The 19,926-nt window shown below is 39.9% G+C and overlaps 1 protein-coding gene across 1 annotated transcript in view; it reads right to left on the reverse strand.

Moving 5' to 3' along the window:
• Positions 1 to 19,926, reverse strand: part of Nol10 (nucleolar protein 10) — an 80,242-nt gene that overhangs the window by 45,917 nt on the left and 14,399 nt on the right. Inside the window, exons 8-13 of the mRNA XM_076833442.1 lie at positions 19,107 to 19,167; positions 17,397 to 17,482; positions 13,112 to 13,190; positions 11,377 to 11,526; positions 8,542 to 8,608; positions 3,959 to 4,011 (exon numbers count right to left, since the gene is read on the reverse strand). Of these exons, the coding sequence (XP_076689557.1) occupies positions 3,959 to 4,011; positions 8,542 to 8,608; positions 11,377 to 11,526; positions 13,112 to 13,190; positions 17,397 to 17,482; positions 19,107 to 19,167 (496 nt within the window). The remainder of the gene's footprint in view (positions 1 to 3,958; positions 4,012 to 8,541; positions 8,609 to 11,376; positions 11,527 to 13,111; positions 13,191 to 17,396; positions 17,483 to 19,106; positions 19,168 to 19,926) is intronic.

The following is a 19,926-nucleotide window of genomic DNA, read 5'->3' on the forward strand; positions in this document are numbered from 1 at the left end:
AGCTTGGAACTTGCAAACATTTCTACAGCAACAGTATCAACCTCAGGGCTGGGTTTGGGGGTGGGTGCCACAGGGGACTGGATTCCCTGGAGTCTACACAGCTGCCAAAGGTGTCCGTTATGACACACTAACCTGAGATTAAATTAAATTTTAGAGGAAAACAAAATATCCTGGCATTAGTCTCTGGAGCTGAAATGAGTTAGACTCTGAAGCAAGCAAGCAAACAGCACCTCAGAGTCCCACCTCTGAAGGAAAAGAGGAGGTCACTCAGAAAATGGGACAAGTGCTTAAAAAAACCCATTTGGTTGCCCAGGACTAGTTAGTTACTTAGCTACTGAAGTGGCAGCAGGTAGTATAAATCAGGAACTGCCTTAATCTACAAAGACTTCAGGTATTCAAGAAAGATGGTATCAGAAAGGCAAAACTGAACAGGCTGAAAGTACATTGAGCTGTCTTCATTTTTACATGGCCCAAAAGTGGGGTGGAGAGTATTTCATGCATGATTGATAAGATATTAATACAAATCGGTCTAGACTGCCTACACTTGGCACAAATCATGTCTTAAACACACACTTCTCTGGTTCCATAGGCCTCAGATGAAACTTCAAGCCAAATATCAGCTCTGTGAGTCTGATAAAATCTTATGAAAAATGGCAGCCTTTCAGACCCCTGGGCTCTCCGCACTTTGATGGAGTATTACAAAGAGCAGGTTCCAAGCAAAGACAAGTGCTGCTATAAAACATGCAGGGGCAACAGGACAGAGGCCTGGTCAGGAGGGAGCATGGCAGTGCAAGCTGCACACAGCACTCGACTTTGCAGGAACTGAGCCACACGCACAGGCAGCTGACGAGGGCTCTGGACTTTTGTCACAGCTTCCTGTTACGAAGCTGAAACTAAAGGGTCCTATGTTACATTGATCTAGAGAGCAGTTTCTCACCACCTGGCTATTACCAGCTCCTCTCACTCCTGCTGCTTCAAGTTTCCATCATTTGGAACAGCAACAAGAACCCAAAGAAACAGACCCAGGAAATCAGAAGTCTCCTACAGTTCTAAAATAACATATACGTCACAAGCCAAGCAATGAAATATAATGGAGGTAACTAAAAATGCTTTTGGTGATTTTAATACCTTGGCACTATATTTCTAAGGTTAACTTAAGGAACCCAGATACAAATTTGTATAGTAAATAAAATTTCACATGTGTAACATTATAAATATAAATTGAAAGATAATACATTCAAATATTAACAGTAGTATAACATCCAAGTATTACTAGTAGTGACAGCAGCATCAGGATGATTTTTGTACTTTTTAAATGAATTTGTTTAATTAATTAATATTTTTATGACAGCAGAATGCATTACAATTCTTATTACACATATAGAGCACAATTTTTCATATTTCTGATTGTATACAAAGTATATTCACATGTCTTCATACATGTACTTTGGATAATAATGTCCCTCACATTCCACCATCATTTCTAACTCCATGCCCCTTTCCTTCCCAGCCACCCCTCTGCCCTATCTAGAGTTCATCTATTCCTCCCATGCTCCCCTCACTATGAATCAGTCTCCTTATATCAGAGAAAACATTTGGCACTTGGTTTTTTGGGATTGGCCAACTTCACTTAGCATTATCTTCTCTAACTCCATCCATTTACCTGCAAATGCCATGATTTTATTCTCTTTTATTGCTGAGTAATATATTCCATTGTGTATATATGCCACATTTTTTTTTTTTATCCATTCATCTAATGAAGGGTATCTAGGTTAATTCCATTTTAGCTATTGTGAATTGTGCTGCTATAAACATTGATGTGGCTGTGTCCCTGCAGTGTGCTGCTTTTAAGTCCTTTGGGTAAAGACCAAGGAGAAGGACAGCTGGGTCAAATGTGGTTCCATTCCCAATTTTCCAAGAAATTTCCATACTGCTTTCCATATACTTTTAAAGCACTGAGAATAGAAAAATGCATAGATTGCCTGCAAATCAAAAAAGCTGTGTCTATTTCTACAAAAGGTCATTTTATAAAATGCAAAAATATCAAAGAAAAATAATTTCTAATATTCTTCCACTTTTCGTGGCCTGGGGATGACCTCAGCATCCACACATTTGCCCAAGCAGAAACCAGGTGTCATCCTTGATCCTTTCCTCTTCCTTTGCCTCACACCAAATGGTCATCAAGTCTACAGCCTCAAAAGCCCTTCCGTTTCCGTCCTACTGCCCCAGCTTCACGTGTCTTCATGGAGGGCTTACTGCCAGTCTCCAAAGCCCATCTCCACCCCACACAGGTGGATCTGGCCCACACAGGTGGATCTGGCCTGCTCAGCCCCTCCTGAGGAGGAAAAAGCCTTGCCTTCACCTTCCTGGTAGCCCATTTTTTACATGGGGAAGAGACCTAAGATGAAGCCGAAGATGAGAACATGGTAAGCTCTCTTTGGAGGAGGATGAAGACAGCTGTCTTCCCTGACTTACCTCAAGCTGGTGTGTTCTGCCTCTCCCCACGGCTCCCCAAAGGGGCAGAAATGGGGAGAAAATGAGGTAACCCTGGGCTGAGGAGAGGCATTTCTTGTGATCTACACAAGTCTTAACCACTGAACACCTCTGAGATACACCCTGGACACTTCAAGGATTACGAACCCTCTGAAATGACTGCCTGCCAAGTTGGACTTCTTTTCCCAAATTATCTTAGCGCTAAAAAGGGAGGCCTGGCGCAGCCAGGCAGGCACTCTTGTTCTCCTGTAGACCACCCCAGCCCGCTCCTGTCCAACCCATTCTCCTCATGGCAGCCAAAGTAACCTTTCTAAAACACACATCTGATCTATCCTCTCTGGGAGGACGCTGCCAGCACTCCGGACCTTTGTTCCTATACCTGGCCATGAGACTCTTCCTCACCTGGCTCTTCTCCCTGAGCACTGAACTCACCACTCCCTCTCCTGCCAAGATCCCCGCCCTTTCTACATCCCACTCAACCCACCCCTCCATCTGGCCCACATAACCAACCTTGAGTCTTTCCACGTCTTTCCTGGGCACTGTCACACGGCCAGCACACAGTACTGTGCCTGACACGCAGCTGACGCAACCAACATACACTTGTTCAACAACCAATACAAGGAAAGGTAGGTCAACTGATGGGAATATGGAAGCCGCTGAGCCCAGGAGAAAGGAACACAGGTAAACCCAAAGACTCCAATATGAGTGGCCTTCATTTCATTACCAATCAAAAGAAGTATCACAAAGTGCTTTCAACATTGGTTTCCTGAGACCACAGCAACTCAAGTGTCAGGCGGAATACTTCACATAGTTGAGCTACTTCAAAAGAACCATCAAAAATAGAAAGTAATTTCATCAATGGAGGTGAAAGAGGTCATGGAGAGCTCACTTCCCTCAAGTTCTGATCTGCAAATCCCTCCATTTTTCTTCCCCCCAAATCTCAGTAATTTAATGCCAACTTTATACTCTGTACCCTTTTGCTTTGGAAATGACATTCCTCTATGTTTCTTTTCACTATAAACTAAGAGGTAAAGTGGGGAAGGTTCTAGCATAAAAGAAGAATGCTTTAAGGAGGAAAGAATCAGGGCAGATTATCAAGGGCCATGTCGACCTCAGATAGGTCTCGCTTCTTTTAGACACAAACTGCGCTGGTATGACAGGACAAGTTCAGGCTTCCAGATTTAGGTCTTTTGATCAACAGCTGAAAGTTTAAGATTCTGAAATGCTTGAAACCAAGAATAACTCTAAAGGATAAATACTTAGAATGTCTACTTTAACACGATATAAAACAGTTTCCCGTAAGAGTGTCTGGACTTCACCCGTTTCAGGAGGCAAACTCAACCCATGAGTGAGTCTGCTGTGCGTCACGGACACAGCCACACAAAGCCCAGTCCCCCCACACCTGTTCAAAACTGACCCCTTCACTCGCCTTGTTGATATTATAACTCTGACTTGTATTTCTTACCGGAATGTAATAGATGCCCATCTTGGGGGTTTCACTGGCAGTGAAAAGCATTCCTAAAAATAAACACACGGGGGAAAGTAAACACATGGGGAAGTAAACAGCAGGGGCAGTACCCTTCTCTACTCAGGGTCTCATTCCAAAAGGCCTGCGGCGCACCCTGTGCAGCGTCCAGCAGAAGCACCACGCCTGGAAGCCAGGCTCCCCTGGAGCAGGTCCTGCTTCAGCTGCTGCCCCTCCTCGACACAGGACCTCAATCTTCACAATGGCCAACTCCCCCATCTGGGAAACACCAGGCTGTCCTAGCTAAATTCACAACAAGTTCTCACAATGAGGTGCTCAGAGTTACACCAAGTTTAGCAAAATGCTCAGTTTCAAACAGATGAATTAAAGGTAGTTTGGTGTACTATTTTATTAGAGTAATAATGAGGAATTAAGAAAAACTTCTTTCTGTTAATTAGAAAGAATGATTAGTTTAGTCTCTGAGGGCTGAGCACTGTCAGCAAGCACGACTGAAGGAAGGCCAGTTTTCTGGAATTCCGTAAATGACTCTTCTTAACCCTAGTAGCAGTGACTACCTAAAGAGCCATTATTCTTTGGCTCTAGACTATTTGATACCAGATATTCAGATGTCTCAGCTTTGTTATCTTTTCTCTTCTACTTTTCAACACATTCCTCACTCCCCAAGTTTTCTGGGGGGCAACTCCCCAATGTGGTGAGACACACTTGCTGAGCCTCCTTGTAGTCTCGGTTCCAGACTGCTGCACTCTAAAACTGAACTCAGCAAACACTTGGCTGGTCCAGGATAATACACCAAGCACTCTCATATAGAGTATCTTAGCAAACACACAACTCTCTAAAAAAGAAACATCATCTAGTCCTTTATCAGAAACACTTGAGAAGCACAGAAGCACTGCCTTGAACAGCTCAGGCTCTGAGAAAAAAACTGCACCACAGGGACAGCAGGGATGGGCTCCCCCTGTGTACACTCCTGACTGAAGTGAGCACGTGATTTCCATGAGTTCAGAGGACGCTGCTATAGGATAAAAAGCTACTTTACGTTTAACAGCATTCGTGGTCTCCGACAGCCCTGTAAAGGAGGCAAGAAAGCTGAGGCTGGGATATTGGTGTAATTATTAACCCTGAAGTAGGTCTTTCTTGAGCCCAAAGCCCATCTTTTGTCTCTGCCAATGGTTTCTCAAACCAATGATCCTTCTTCCAGAGGTCTGGACGGGACTCAGGCACACGTAAGCTTTCTAAGCTTCCTGTGTCATGAATCTGATGCACATCAATGTCACAGAGTCCCACTGCCTCTGTAAGTGCCCTGACCTGCACAGAGCAGCTGCTTGACACATGAGAACCGCACAGAGGGCTGAATAAGCAAGAAGAGCAAGGCGGTAAAAAGAACCAGAAAGGCAGAATCATTTCTCAATATCCTGAGCACCTTACTACTAGAAAAACATTCCAAAACAATCACCATGATTAGGCTTTAATTACTCCAAAATGAGTAAGTGAGCAGATAAAGAAACAAGGAGGTTTTAGCTTTTCGAAAATATGATTAAGCTCATAGTGATTAAGCATAAAACATATGGAGTGGCGCGGAGGGTGAAAGGTGTGGCAAAGCAAGAAAAAGCAAAGCCTGTGAATCAACCACGCTCAGGCCCAAGCCACTGAGAAGAGGTGAGGGACTCATCTGCCTGCGCCTGCCGTCGCACAGAGCCCAGCGATGATTGGTTTATGTCTGATGACTCTTGTAAGTTATCTGACAATACAATGTTCCTCTGTCCAAAATGTCACTTCTACCTACAATAAAAATTAATTAAAAAAAAAAAAAAAAAGAAAAAAAGAAAGCATTTGGAGACGCAAAAAAAAAAAAAAAAAAGAAAATGTCACTTCTAAAAATAAGAAAACCATACTTGGTAATAGAGATTCCCGCTAACAAGCGAACCAGCCTCATCCTTACCAATTCAGGGAAGGTCAGCTAGCTGCAGACTGACCTCAGCCTGTAGCAGCCTTGCATCATTTTCATCAAAATATTTAAACCTAAACTTAAGCCTTTAGACCTCCCTGTCATTTTAGATAAAAACAGAGCTGGAGGAACTAGTTAAACAACATCTTGAGAATCAATCATACATGTCCAGGAGGGGATGCTCTACAAGACTGCTGGCCTGATCTTAGAAAGGTCAATGACATGGAAAAGGGAAAAAGAGATGGGGGAATGATCTGGAGTGAGGTTCTCTCACTACTCTCTGCCACTCTTCAGACTGTCACTCCCTCTCCAGCATATCCCACTCCTCGCCCCTGTCCTGACCTCAGCTCACCTGCTTCATTCACTTCACACTGAGCCCAGATCCTTTATTTTATTTTGCAATACTGGGAACTGAATTCAGGGCCTCGCAGAGGCCAGGCAAGTGCTTTACCACCAAGCTACCTTTCCAACCCACAGCCCCCATCACTTCAATAACCCAAATAGGGTTGCAGCATTTTCACCTGCAACGTATTTCTGAACTCTCCAGGATGCAACTACCTTCCCACTGTATAAGAGCCTTCAAACTCTCACAGGGGAAATGCAAATAACAAGATCCCCAGCTACTTCTCTCTCTCTTAACGTGTTAACTAGGATAAGCCCATTTCAGAAAGATTCTAATCAAAGCCCTGCCACACACCAGCAGGGTAACCAGTCCTGGCAAATTATCCAGTTGCTTTGATCTAAGAGGTAAGAAAAAAACAGACAAAAAGAAAAAGCCAGGTGCATAGTAGCACATAGCTATAATCCCAAATTTTGGGAGACTAAGACAGGAGGATCACAAGTTTGAGGCCAGCCTCAGCAACTTAGCAAAACCCTAAACTTAGTGAGATTCTGTCTCAAAATTAAAAAATAAAAAGCACTGGGAATGTAGCTCAGTGGTAAAGCGCCCTTGGGTTTAATCCCCAATACCTGCCCCACAAAAAAAAGAAAGAAAGAAAGACTGTGGGTCACTGAATATGTAGGGTTATAAAAATAATAAATTTATATTACAGCATCCAGTATCCAGATTGACAGTATCAATAGCATTCAATTAAGTCTCAGTTCTTCCCTTCCTGTTCCAACCTCTGTGATACCTATACTTTCTGATCAATGCTCACTGAAACTCTCATGCCTAAAGTTCTTCTGAGTTTCAAAAATTTTAGTTTGTTCAGGGTTACTTGTCCACTCCTATGACGTTTTCTCTGCTGGCTCCTTCTCTCTAAACAATCCTCCTGTCTCACTCCAAACATTCCTCTTTGGTGATCTTACTCACTACTGATTCTTCTGAGATAATCTTTATTTACATGCCTCAAAACTTTCTCTCTGCATACCTGTTCATCTCTGGATAGTTGCTACAGTGCACCAGATGCAGCTCTTTGGTGAAGGTCTGTGGCCGGTGCAGGGCTTGGTGCATGAGACACCTGGGAAGGATGTTAAGAACACATTTCTGGGCCCTATCAGTCAGTACAACTAGAAAACACAAAGGCTCTGCAGCTGAAAAGCTCTCCAGGTGACTTTGATGGGCCACCAGGTTTGAGACTCACCAGGCATTCCCACTGTCCCAATACCACCTACACTCAAATGTTAGAAAAAGAACCCATAAACTTTCTCTCCACTTGCTGGCTCACCTATCCTCCCTGTCTCAACTTCAAGCACCACTTCCTGTCATTTTAGTTTCAAACCAATCCACCCTTTTCCAAAACAGGTGCTCTGATGACAGACAGACCCCAAGTCACTCAGTATGTCACTTCTAGACCTTCTCCACCTGTTCCCACCTCAAGTCCTCCCAGAGTCACCACAACTCAGGTGTGAAGTCTCCCATCCCCCTTGTTATTCTTTCACAAAGATTGTATAACAATCCCTCAGTGGATCACCGACCCCGTCTCCCTATAATTCAACCTCACTCACTGCACCAAACTCAATGTCAAACAAAATCTCCTCTAAGGCTCTTCTCTTAGTACTCTGGGTAAAAAGTGTTCCCTATAATGTGTGTCCACACATACATGACAGAACTCTTTGTGCTCTGCTATGTATACCTGCATTAGAATTATTTGTGTGTGCTCACACCTGGAATATACTACTTCAGAGTAGAAACCATTCTCATTCTTCTCTCATACCCCCAAAGTCTTCACATTGCCTTGAATGTATTGTTCAAAATGGAAATCTATCATATTGTTTTCTGAATGGCACACAACAGAGAACAAACCCAAACCCCATGGCTTCATGAGCCATATGTGTATTGTTAGGCAATTCCAGCCTCCTCCAATCTCTAACCTCAATTTCCACCCACTATTACTAATCACATAAAAGAGTTAAGGAGCACACCAAAATAGCATTTCACCTGCCGCCTACCTAAATATTGTTACTAGTTTCTACTAATAGCTAGGTGGGATGAGGACTGAGTCATTAAAAGTATCTTCTTCTGAATCATGCATATCACTTCCTGTTTTTTATTCTTCCAAATAAAATACCCAAATACCAAGTCAAACTCTATCTTAAGAAGTAAAATTAGTTTAAAGCTAAAAAATGTAAAGCCAACATTTGTCTCACCAAACACTGTGTGCTACATCATACTTACCTGAGTTGGGATATAGGCAAACATCATTAAGGTCATGTTCTGGTTCCAAGGAAGTAAATATTTTCCCCTAAAACAGAAAGCAAAGAAGGATTATTTAAATAGTTAAAGGTAACTTTTAGCAATGTCACATAAAGAAAATGGAGACGTAACTCAACCACCTGCTGCTACATAAATAAATAAAACAACCTAATGAAGAAATCTATATTTAAAAAAATCTTAGAGAATTTGTGTATCAATTTATCAAATGTTCTCATTTTAGAAATGAAGAAATTGAAGCCCAAATTGGAGAGGTGACTTGTCCAAAAAAGCCCTAGGGTTTTAAAGATGATACCTATATGTTGAAAAGGGGCAAAGTATAAAATAAATTGCACATTAACTCTACAAAAAATTTGCAACTTTACAAAAAATCTGTGACATATTCCCAACTTAATTTGTACTCAAAGAACCCAGAGGAGAACAGCCACCATGGTAAATGAGGACATCTGCCATTCCTATACTTCAAATTCAGGGCACAGGGGACCAAGACAATGGATGTGAAATACAAAAGAAGTCTACAAATACATAAGGCCTGAGTTATTATGTAGAAAAGGCCAAAATATTCCTATTTTAAATGTGACGTAGTGTGCTAATATTTAAAAAAGGAGGAAAGTAAAAGAAAAAACTGACAGAAGAAAGTGGGTGTGGAGAAGGGCAATGAGAAAGATAAACAAGGCAGGCAAGTCACGCAAAGCCAAGCAACCTGGGAGTTAGTCAAGAGGAAGTATTTAGTCATAAGAAACAAAAAATGCCAAAGTAAAATTTACTGTAGCAATTACAGTGTGACGGTTTGAAGTTTTAAGTTGCCAGCTCTTGCAGCTATTAGTTTTTACTAGAAAACCAACATCTGGCCACACGAGTCCCCAGGGTGGGAGGGAGTGGCACTGCAGCCAGGCAAGGGGGTCACTTCAAGCTCCGTGAACAGCAGCAGCCAACAGTGACACTCACACAGCTCTCTCTCTCTTCCTTTCCAGGTTCCTAAGATAAAAAGGAAGAGGAGAGGAGGAAAGGGAAAGGAAACTATAGTAGAAAAAGAAGGGGTACCACAGTTACAGAAATCCATACTGTGGGAAACTCGACACAGCTGAAGAGTCTGGGGAACACACGCTAATATCTGAATTGATAAGTTGCTGCCTTTAGGTAGGACAGAAGCCAGGCCAAAGTAACTTCCTCAGCATCAGTATGTATGGATTTTTTTTAAATAAAAACATATGCATTTGTAGTAATTAAAAGTGTTTTCTTTCATTCATTCATTCAGGGGCTCTTTACCACTGAGCGACAGTCCCAGCCCTTTTTGTTTTTTATTTTTGAGACACAGTCTGGCTAAGTTGCTGAGGTTGACCTTGAACTTGCAATCCTCCTGCCTTAGCGTCCTGAGTCCCTGGGATGCCACCCTACTGCAAGAATAGTGTTTTTAACACTGAAGAAGTTTGGACTGTCAGAAAAGCAGCAGAAAAAAATCCTGATCTAAGACACGCTGAATCTTCCTGAGAAAGCAAACTTCCTGCAAACTCAAAGCCCACAGTGCACACAGCTCAACTGATTCCTGGGCACTTATCAGGGTAATTGTCCCTGAGTCACTTCAAGAGTCACAAGGAACTCACAGAACTAGGGCTCAAGAGGCAAAACCCCCTAAGAACAGCTCTAAACTTCCAGAGCAAATGCAGAGGGGGGAAAAAAGGAAAGTAAGTTCAACACTTCAGGAGTCAAAAAGTGGAACTTAAAAAACCAAAGTAATGGTCTGAAAACTAGAGACAAGGGAACAAGATGACAGGGCTGAGCTCTGCAGCTTCCTGTGAGACCAGCAGCTACCTCTGGGTGATAAATGCAGAGGCCATGGGCCTTCCACCCACCCTCATCTCAGGGATAAGCTCTGTAAAAGTGACACTTTTTTTTTTTTTTTAAACTACAGATGCTATTTTGCAGATATTATATTATTTTAAAAAACAAATTTAAGATTATAAGTTTCTAATTAATTAAATGCAAAAAAACTCTAAAAACAATTGTTAGACTGAATACATTTTTTTTCCTGACTTACTTGATAAACTTACCTTCTACTATTTAAAATGAAAAAAGCAGGGGCTGGGACTGTGGCTCAGAGGGAAAGTGCTTGCCTCACATGTGTGAGGCTCTGGGTTTGGTCCTCAGCACCATATGAAAATAAAACAAAGATATTGTGTCTACCTATAACTAAAAGTAATTTTTTTTAATAAAATTAAATAAATAAATAAAATGAAGAAAGCAGAAAGGGGTTAAAGCCAGTAATACTGGATTTTATTATTTTTAAAATAACACTAAGAACCGAGGGAAGGGATATCAAAATATTCAAGAGAAAATATTATTTTTTAAGAAAAATATTGTTAGAAATCGTTATAAAGGTGCCGCCTCTAAAAATCCACCTGTTCAAGGTGGGAAACGTATAAAACTGGGATTTACAATAACACTGACATGGAAAGATAACTCATGGTCCATGAAGAACCTTCCTTGGGTGGTGACAAAGGCTTAGGATCTCAGGTTTAGACTTTTTAAAACAATGGTTTTCTATCCACCTAACTCAACATCAAAAATGCACCCCAGGACTAGCAACCCTGGAAAACCTCAGGAGAAGGTGCAAGCACGACTGCTCCCCTTAAGCACAGACATCACATAAGCACCTGGCCTCCTCCTAGGGCTCCAGCGTGGATCCTCATAATCTCCTGCTCAGGAACCCACATCATTCAAAAGAGGCAATGGGAGCACAAGAGCATTGGGAACACACACAAATAAAAACGGGAGTAATTCCAACAAAAAAATACATACTGAGTTCTTATTCCACATTTTGATAATTCGAGAGTCTGCAGACAAAATCAGATCTAATGACTCCTGGAAATGAACTGACTTAATGGGTAGACCATACTGGTGATCTTTAACTAGCAGTGGCTTATCAGAGCGAAGATCATATAATAAAACCTGAAAGAAAAAAACAAGTTACTTCTGTTGCAACAAACTAGACCGTTTACCTTAGAAAGAAACATGGATGTTAGAATGATAGCCATTTGTTTATTTCATTACCTTTTCATGAACACAATCAACACCCTTACAAAGAGTCCTAACATTACCAGCAATAATCTAGTAAAGTCTTTTAAATTACCCTTAGAATGTATAGTTTATGAATTCAAAACTGAGTCATTTTTACGTACACTAAGCTTGAAAACTCCTGATCTATACTAAGAAAGAAATAACTGGAAGTCCATAATTATTTTTTTCATTTGTTAATTCAACAAATATACACACTGAGGGCCTACTATGTCCAATTGCTGCTATCGCAATTGATGTGTGAATGAAAGACATAATGAAACAGGCCTGGGAGGTTAAGGCCAACAGTGGCAGCATGGCACAACTTTGGTAGCAGGGAAATCTCTTCCAACCCCTGTTGTTAGAGGCAAGGGGGCCTAGGGAAGGTAGAATCTCAGTCCTAGGTGACAGGCCCCCTCTAGCACAGGATGATACAGACAGTATCTATTAAAGGTGGGTTTCAGGTCTCTTGTGGACTTAAAGAAAACTTTCAAGCATGTGGGCTCTGCCTTCAAGGAAAGACAGACCTCAGAGTAGTCCTGCTGATGGAGGTTCTGAGGGTCTCACTCCAAGGGATATGGCTAACAGTGCTATGTGACCAAAAGGTCCCTTTCATACACAAATCTTGAAAGTATCTCCTGACCACATTTCCTGTTTGCAGGAATTCTCAGGTCCTTTGACATGTGTTTAAATCCACTATGAATTTCCAAGAATAGGAGCTGGACAAAATTCCATATTTCCATTTCTTGACCACAGATCTCTGTTCCGCACTCTCTGGAAAATGCCATTCCAAACCCCAACCAAGAAAACCCCTGGGCCCTCCTGGCCAAATTACAGTGTTACATTGTGTGCAGGTTCTGACAGACATGCATGGGACAGCAAATTCCACCATTATGTACAATTACAACGCACCATCAGAAGAATATGGGGGGAAGTGCCTGTGCCCACCCCACTGTTATCTCTAACTCCACAGTACTCAGACAACGCACAGGGGAAATATTTCTTCTTTTGTTTTGTTTTGTAGTATTGGGGATTAAACTCGGGGTCTCATGCATGGTAGACAAGTATTCTACCGGTGAACCACACCCCACCAGCCTCCTTCCCCCCACCACCTTTTATTTTTAATTAGAGCATTGTTTGTACATGCTAACTGGGTTCATTTTGACAAAATCATACATGCACAAAACCCCACATCCCTTTTAAGTTTTTGAGATGGGGTCTCACTAAGTTACCCAGGCTGGCCTTGGACTTGTGATCCTCCTGCCTCAGTCTCCTGAGTATCTGGAATTACAAACATGTGCATCATGCTTGGTTTTGTCAAGCTTTCCTCAGGTATTAGAAGAATCCAGCATTCTGGAGTATCCTCACCACTCAGGCCAAACTTTATTGTCCAATTCTGTGTTCCCACAGTATGATTCTCCTGACACATGCTTCTGAAAGACCAACTTCCATATGACATTTCAACTTAAACATTATTTACCTGCCCTGTAGATGTTCCAACTGCCATGGTCAAAGCACCATTAAATTTCAAAGCAGAGATGGTTGGTAAACTGTTTATCCTGAAAGGCAAAATATTCATGTTCCATGAATATACTGTCAAACCTCTTTCTAAGTAACAAAGTCATTGCTAAACTTCACTTCAAATCTAATAGGGAGCTGGGCACAGTGGTGCATACCTATAACCCCAGCAACTCAGGAGGCCGAGGCAAGAGGATAGCAAGTTCAAGGCCAGCGTTAGAAACTTACCCAGACCCTGTCTCAAAAAATAAAAAGGGACGGGGATGGAATTCAGTGATAAGAGTACCTCCAAGTTCAATCCCAGTACCAAAAAAAATTCTAATGGGGAATTTCTAGCCTTTTGTTTGGAGGGTAAGTGCAGCCACACTTTTATCATCAAAATTTGAAATACATTTTACATACAAATGCAATCTATATTTACCTTCCATTTTAATTAAACCATGATAAGGTATTCTCAGAAAAAAATCTGTTTTTACTTAAGGAGAAAACAATTTTATTTTTGGACTTGGGTATACACATTTTCATTTCATAATTTGCTACATCCAGGTAAAACAGAAGATTATCTCCAAATAAGGACCCTAGGATCTCTAAGAGTATCAAACACATCTCTAGAATGTGCTTCTTACCCACCAACCGGGAATTTCTGCACAAAAAGCAATGATCCAAGTGCAAATAGTGACGGACACGACTCAGAAATGGACAAGCATTCCTGCTTTCCATGTCTAAGTGTCCTTGGCCCAGGTCCACCAGGCTGCTGGCACTGAGCAACAGCTTTGCCTCTTCTGCCACCCAGAGCCTCAGCCTGGAACCGCCATGGAAGTGGCTATCAGAAGGAAGCCTGAGGCTTTGCCTCCTCTTCAAAGTGAACCTTGGAAAATTCTTTAGCACACTGATACATTTTTTTCTACTTACTCAAACTTTGTTTCTTATTAAAATTTTGCCATTGTCTTCATAAAAAGTGCTACAGAATTATTGTATTTTGCAATTTTTGTGGTGAATGAGAACTTTGGTCCATTAAATAAAACAAAATATTGCTGATGAACACCAAAGTCACTGATCTTTGTTCACTTACTTTGTAACCAATTTATTTATCTTTCATATTAATTAATTCTCACAGGTTTTCAGTTGATTCTGTTGGGCTTCTCAGACAACAATTTCTCCTGCAAATAACGATCTCCTGCCTCCCCATGCATATTTACACTTTTTTCTTTCTTTCTGTATGGACTCTACCTTCCAGAACTTGTTAAATAATGGAAGTGGTGGCTTACAAGGTTTGTAGGAAAAAAATAAAATCAAGCAATTAAAAAACAAAAACAAAAACACCTAAAACTGAATCAGTAAGAAAACTACTTTTAACATTTTCGTATACCTCCAGATTTTTTCTTCTGGCTGTACACAGGCAACTGTGATTTACTTTCCCACTGCACCATATACTTGAAGCATCCTTCCCTGTTAATAAAGTATGCTTCTGAAACAATTCTTAAAAGGCTGAACAGTAAACATGCCATTGATGGATGCTTTTCATCTGTAAATTCAATAACAGCAACTAGATCAAAAAACTATTGTTCTATATAGAAAGAACTTAGAATAATGCCCAGTGCTATGTATTTGCTATTATTTCTACCAAGCTTTATTAAACAATATCCTCTGGCTCTTTCTAACACGTTAAAATTAGTAATAAGAAAGCAAGCTGTGGCAGCCATACCTGTAGTCCCAGCTACTAAGGAGACTGAGGCAAGAGGATTGCTAGAGCCTAGAAATTTGAGGCCAACCTGGGCAACATATAAAAACCCATCTCAAAAAAAAGAGAGAGATGTTAGTAACTGTGCTATGGTGGATGCCCTGGGCTGAGGAGATGGGAGAGTGTACACTATGAACAAGTGAACAGACATTTAAATGGATACTAGGTTTTCTGTAAAGACAATTTAGCAACGTATCAAATGGCTTAAAAATATGCTGTTAAACTCAGCGTATTTCAGATTCTAGATATTTTCCCTCAGAAAATAATTACCAAATTATAAACACCCAGCTGATAGCAACAGTGGTCTGGTTACTTAAAGATATCTTCCTACATATACACAGATCATTTTTACTTTCCATTTTGTATTTCTAGAACTTTTTAATAATTTTTTTCACTAAGAATAAATTTTAAAATAACATTTATTAAAAAAAAAAAAAAACTCCATCATGACAGCTAAAAATACCCTACCTCTAAGACTAAAGAAGCCAGTAAAAAATGTTTGTGAATCAATATTCTATTTTTTTAAATAAATAGAATAAATACACTCTTGTTTCTAAAGACCACAGTTAACAAAATATATTTGTTACAGGAATTGAACCCCAGGGTCTTGCACATGCTAGGCAAGTGTTCCACCCCAGAGTTATATCCCCAACCCATCCCCCACCCCTTATAATTTTATTTTGAGACAGGGTCTCACCAAGTCTCCCAGGTTGGCCAAACTTGTAATCTTCCTGCCTCAGCCTCCTGATTCGCTGGGATTACACATGTGCACCACCACCACTGCCCAGCAAGATTGTTGTTTTTTTTTTTTCACATCTCTTCCTTAGATTTTCTATAATGTTACCTCCATTGCAGTCACTACATTAAAAGAAGGAACAGTCTTAAGACAGACTACAACAACCTGTCTTTCTATATACTTTTTCCTAGATGTAACAATCGACAACAGAACTTATTCCAGAACCCAAGCCTCTATTCTACCTCAAGGAACAGTCAATGTTTAAGAGTGAGAGAAAATTAGTCTCTGCTTTCTAGGGAGTAGGTAAAGATCTTTAAGTTATAATCAATTTTTTTACCTTCCAAAAATAAGCAGGTTTCTGATTTGCTTTCTTTCATGCCTGTATGATAAAATATTAATGTGCATTTTACACTGATTTATTCTATTAGTAAATATAGGAATGAATTTTCCAATTTAAAATTACTTAATATTTTGTATACCACACCAAAATTAATAAAGTTGTTTGTTTGCTTTAAAAAGACTCAATAAAAATCAGGACAAAAAAAAATGTTTCTATGCTCACTTTAAATCTCATAAAAAAAAAGGTGAAAAAAAATTATTCTTTATTTCTCACATAGAGAAGAAATACATATTAGAAAGACACATCTTCCTAACTTTGTGATTCTTAATTTTTTTTTCCCTAGGTCAAAGGTGTTTCACATGAACTGATTTAAAAAATAAATAAATATATAAATTCTTCCCTCCCTTTCCACCCCAAAAAAGGAAAGTGCACAAAATTTTGTAATAATTCAGAGAGTTCACAGTCTTTATATCCTGGAGTCATCAAACACTCCACATTCCATATTATATGACTATAAAACATATATAAAAATCTTACTGAACTGAAATGAGGATGAACTGGTAAAGGCACTAGAGCCCAGAGAAAAGGCAATTTCTCAACTGACTGTGGCAACAAATCCCATGTTAAGGATTTGCCCAAGAGTATTCTCTACAGGAGTTCACACATGCACAGGATGACACCACTGCCACTCTGATGAGTGGGAAGAAACAAGGGCTTTTTCTTCTTATTTAATTCAAGTCTCTATTCTTTTGTTAGAGGTTTTTAACTCCAACTATGTACTCCTCTTCTAAATGTGTTTAGTGTAGGAATTAGACAAATACGAGCAAGAAAAAATTAAAAACTTGCTTTCCTTCCCTTAGCATTCAAAGCACATCTTTTTGCCTGTTAACAGGAGTAGTACGTCCTTGGTCATACAGTAGAATCAGAATATAAATCTCTATAATACACTAACAAATTCCACAGAACTAAGACGTCTGTGTAGTATTTGAGAAAGGAATTCTATTTGGCTAGGCACAGTGGTGCATGCCTGGAATCTCAGCTACTCCAAAAACTGAGAATCACATGATCGAGGTCAGCATGGACAACTTGAACAACACCCTCAAAAAATTTTTAAAGGCCCAAGGACACTCAGGACACTTGCCTACTATGTGCAAGGCCCTGGATTCAATCCCTAGAACTGAAAAGAAAGAAAGAAAGAAAAAAAGAAAGGGAATGGAAGGCAGAAGGAAGGAAAGGAGCAAAAAAGAAATTGTATCTGAATCAGCCACTTAGCTTTTACATGAGAGCATTTTTATGTAAAACAATTTCAGTCACTACAATTTTTCCCTAAAGAGTTTAATCCTGCAGCAATTTATTGTAATTTCATATTGATACATTTGCTTAAATCAGAAGGTTCATATTAATTATATCACAAATTAACTTCTACTCACTCTGAATCTGCTGTGACACTATTTAACGCACAGTCTAACAGGCCGACTCTATTTCGAGTTCTTGGGTCCCAGCACTCCACTCGACCCTACACAAATGAAAACCAATTTTAAATGAAAGTTACTACTATAAGAATTTTAAACATATTCAAAATAAGATTTATTAACACTGATTATCTCATGGGAAATAAAAATTTAACTTTTTACCTTATGCCATTTTTAGTACTGTTTAACTATTATTTCATGAGCTGATTTCCTTTTTTAATTAAGGAAAAAACTGGTCATAAGTTATCTCTAGATTATGGGATTTAGTATCTGGAAGGTATAGAAGAATACATTTTTTGTTATATACCTCTGGTATATGTGCATCTTTTTTAAACTCTTGAGTATTTCTCATTATCCCAATGAAAAAATGCAAATCTGCAGGGGGGAATATATATATATATATATATATATATATATACACACACACACACACACACACACACACACACACACCCAACAGTACAGGAAATTGAATTGAAACTAGGAGCACTCTGCCACTGAGTTACATCCAAGTCCTATTTACTGCTAAGCTGCTCAGGCTGGCCTCAAACTTGCAATCCTCCTGCCTCAGTCTCCCAAGTCACTGAGATTACAGGTGTGCACCACCATGCCCAGATATCTAGAAAAATTCTTGACAAACATGAAGCACCCTGATTCAAAGTTACTATAGTTTAAAAGTACAGTGTGTGTTCGATATTTGTTGAATGCTACTATATAACACATGACACCATTCTATATACTTTTCTAGTTTATGTTGTTTTTATATAGGTTATTTCATGTGAATGTCATCCACACTTCTGAAGAGTTGCTAAGGTAAGTACAGTCATATATTGCTTAATGATGGTAATACAATCTGAGACCCACATCACTGGGCAATTTTATCCTTATATAAACATTATAGTTTGTACTAACACAAACACAGCTATAGCATTGCTGGGCCATAGCCCATAGAGTCCATCATTGACACAAATGTCATTAAGCAGCCTGTGACTGTATTACTGTCTCAGCAATGAAGAAACTCAGTCTTAGGAAAAACAACTAATTCACAGACATGAAGTCATCTAATAAATGAGAGTTGAGATTCCAAAAAATATTGCCTCCCATAAAAAACAGCGTGGCTGTCTGCAGTGCTCCTCTTGGGCCAGCAATCCCAGGGTAGTGGCAGGTTGGACTTAGTTATCTACACCTTCCCTCAAGTACTCAGAACAGTCTCTGTGGCACCCACTCTGATGCATGCATGACCAGCACAGTCAACAGTTGTAGAGTAGCCATGTCTCTGTGTACAAAGGTCAATGTAATATGCAAACAGCAAACCAGAGCCATTACTTCATTATCATCCTGCTCTGAGGAATCAAGCAACTGTCTTTAAATAAAAATTCCATTCACAATCAAATGTGAAACAAATACTGAAAGAAATAAAGTCAGTGACTGGGCAAAGAGCAGGGATATGGCGGCAGGAAAGATGGTTGAATGAGATGAACATCACTACCCTAGGTACATGTATGACCACACATATCGTGCAACTGTACACTGTGTACAACGAGAAATGAAAGTTATGCTCCATTTGTTTACAATGAATTGAAATGCATTCCTCTGTCATGTATGACTAGAACAGAAAAAAAAAAAAAAAGAGAAACAGAAAAAGAAACAAGGTCAGCACATGCTTACCTCAATTGTTCCTGTGGCAAACAAGCCATGCACTGAATTTATGTCACAAACATTGTTCTCCCTAAAACAGTAAAGCAACAAGGAAGAAAATACTAGTTAGCGTCTATTTTTGAGAAAAGAGGTATTCAATAAACTTTCTAAATAAACATTTAATACAAATTCCAGGGAGACAGAAGATGTGCATATTCTCTCATCACCTGCAAGTGAAAAATGAAGGCGTTAAGCCTGGGCTAGCAGCCACCAGAGCTTCCAGTCCCCAAGGTAACAGGTAACACCCTGCTTACCCGGTGACAGACAAGACAGGCTTTCCTTCTGAAACACTATTCCACCATCTAGAAAAGAAAGGGTCATTCTGCTTTCTTCCAAGGCAAGTCTCAGGAACACAGGCTATCACTACAGCAATCTTGAGACCCGAGTATGCTATCTAAGCCTCATTTTCATTCTCTATCAAGTAGATATTTCACCTACCTCACTGGATTGTTGTGAGGACTAAATGAAAGTGACTGCAAAGTGTTCAGCAATATACATAGTATGAAGACACACAATACACCAGCTTTTATTATAATAAACAGGAAATCATGAAACTAAAGAGCAGGTAACGTTTTGTTATGCAATAATGTATTGTGAAGCTATAAACTTTTTTAAAAAAGAAAATAAAAGCACACCAGGCATGGTGGCACATGACTATAATTCCAGCAATGCCTATAATCCCAGTAACTTGGGAGGTTGAAGCATCAGGATAGCTGGTTCAAAGACAGCCTGGAAAATTTAGCAAGCCTGTCACAAAATAAAAAATAAAAAGGGATGGATATGTAGCTCA

This window comes from Callospermophilus lateralis, chromosome 14, assembly GCF_048772815.1.
Source record: "Callospermophilus lateralis isolate mCalLat2 chromosome 14, mCalLat2.hap1, whole genome shotgun sequence".
Taxonomy (NCBI): Eukaryota; Metazoa; Chordata; class Mammalia; order Rodentia; family Sciuridae; genus Callospermophilus; species Callospermophilus lateralis.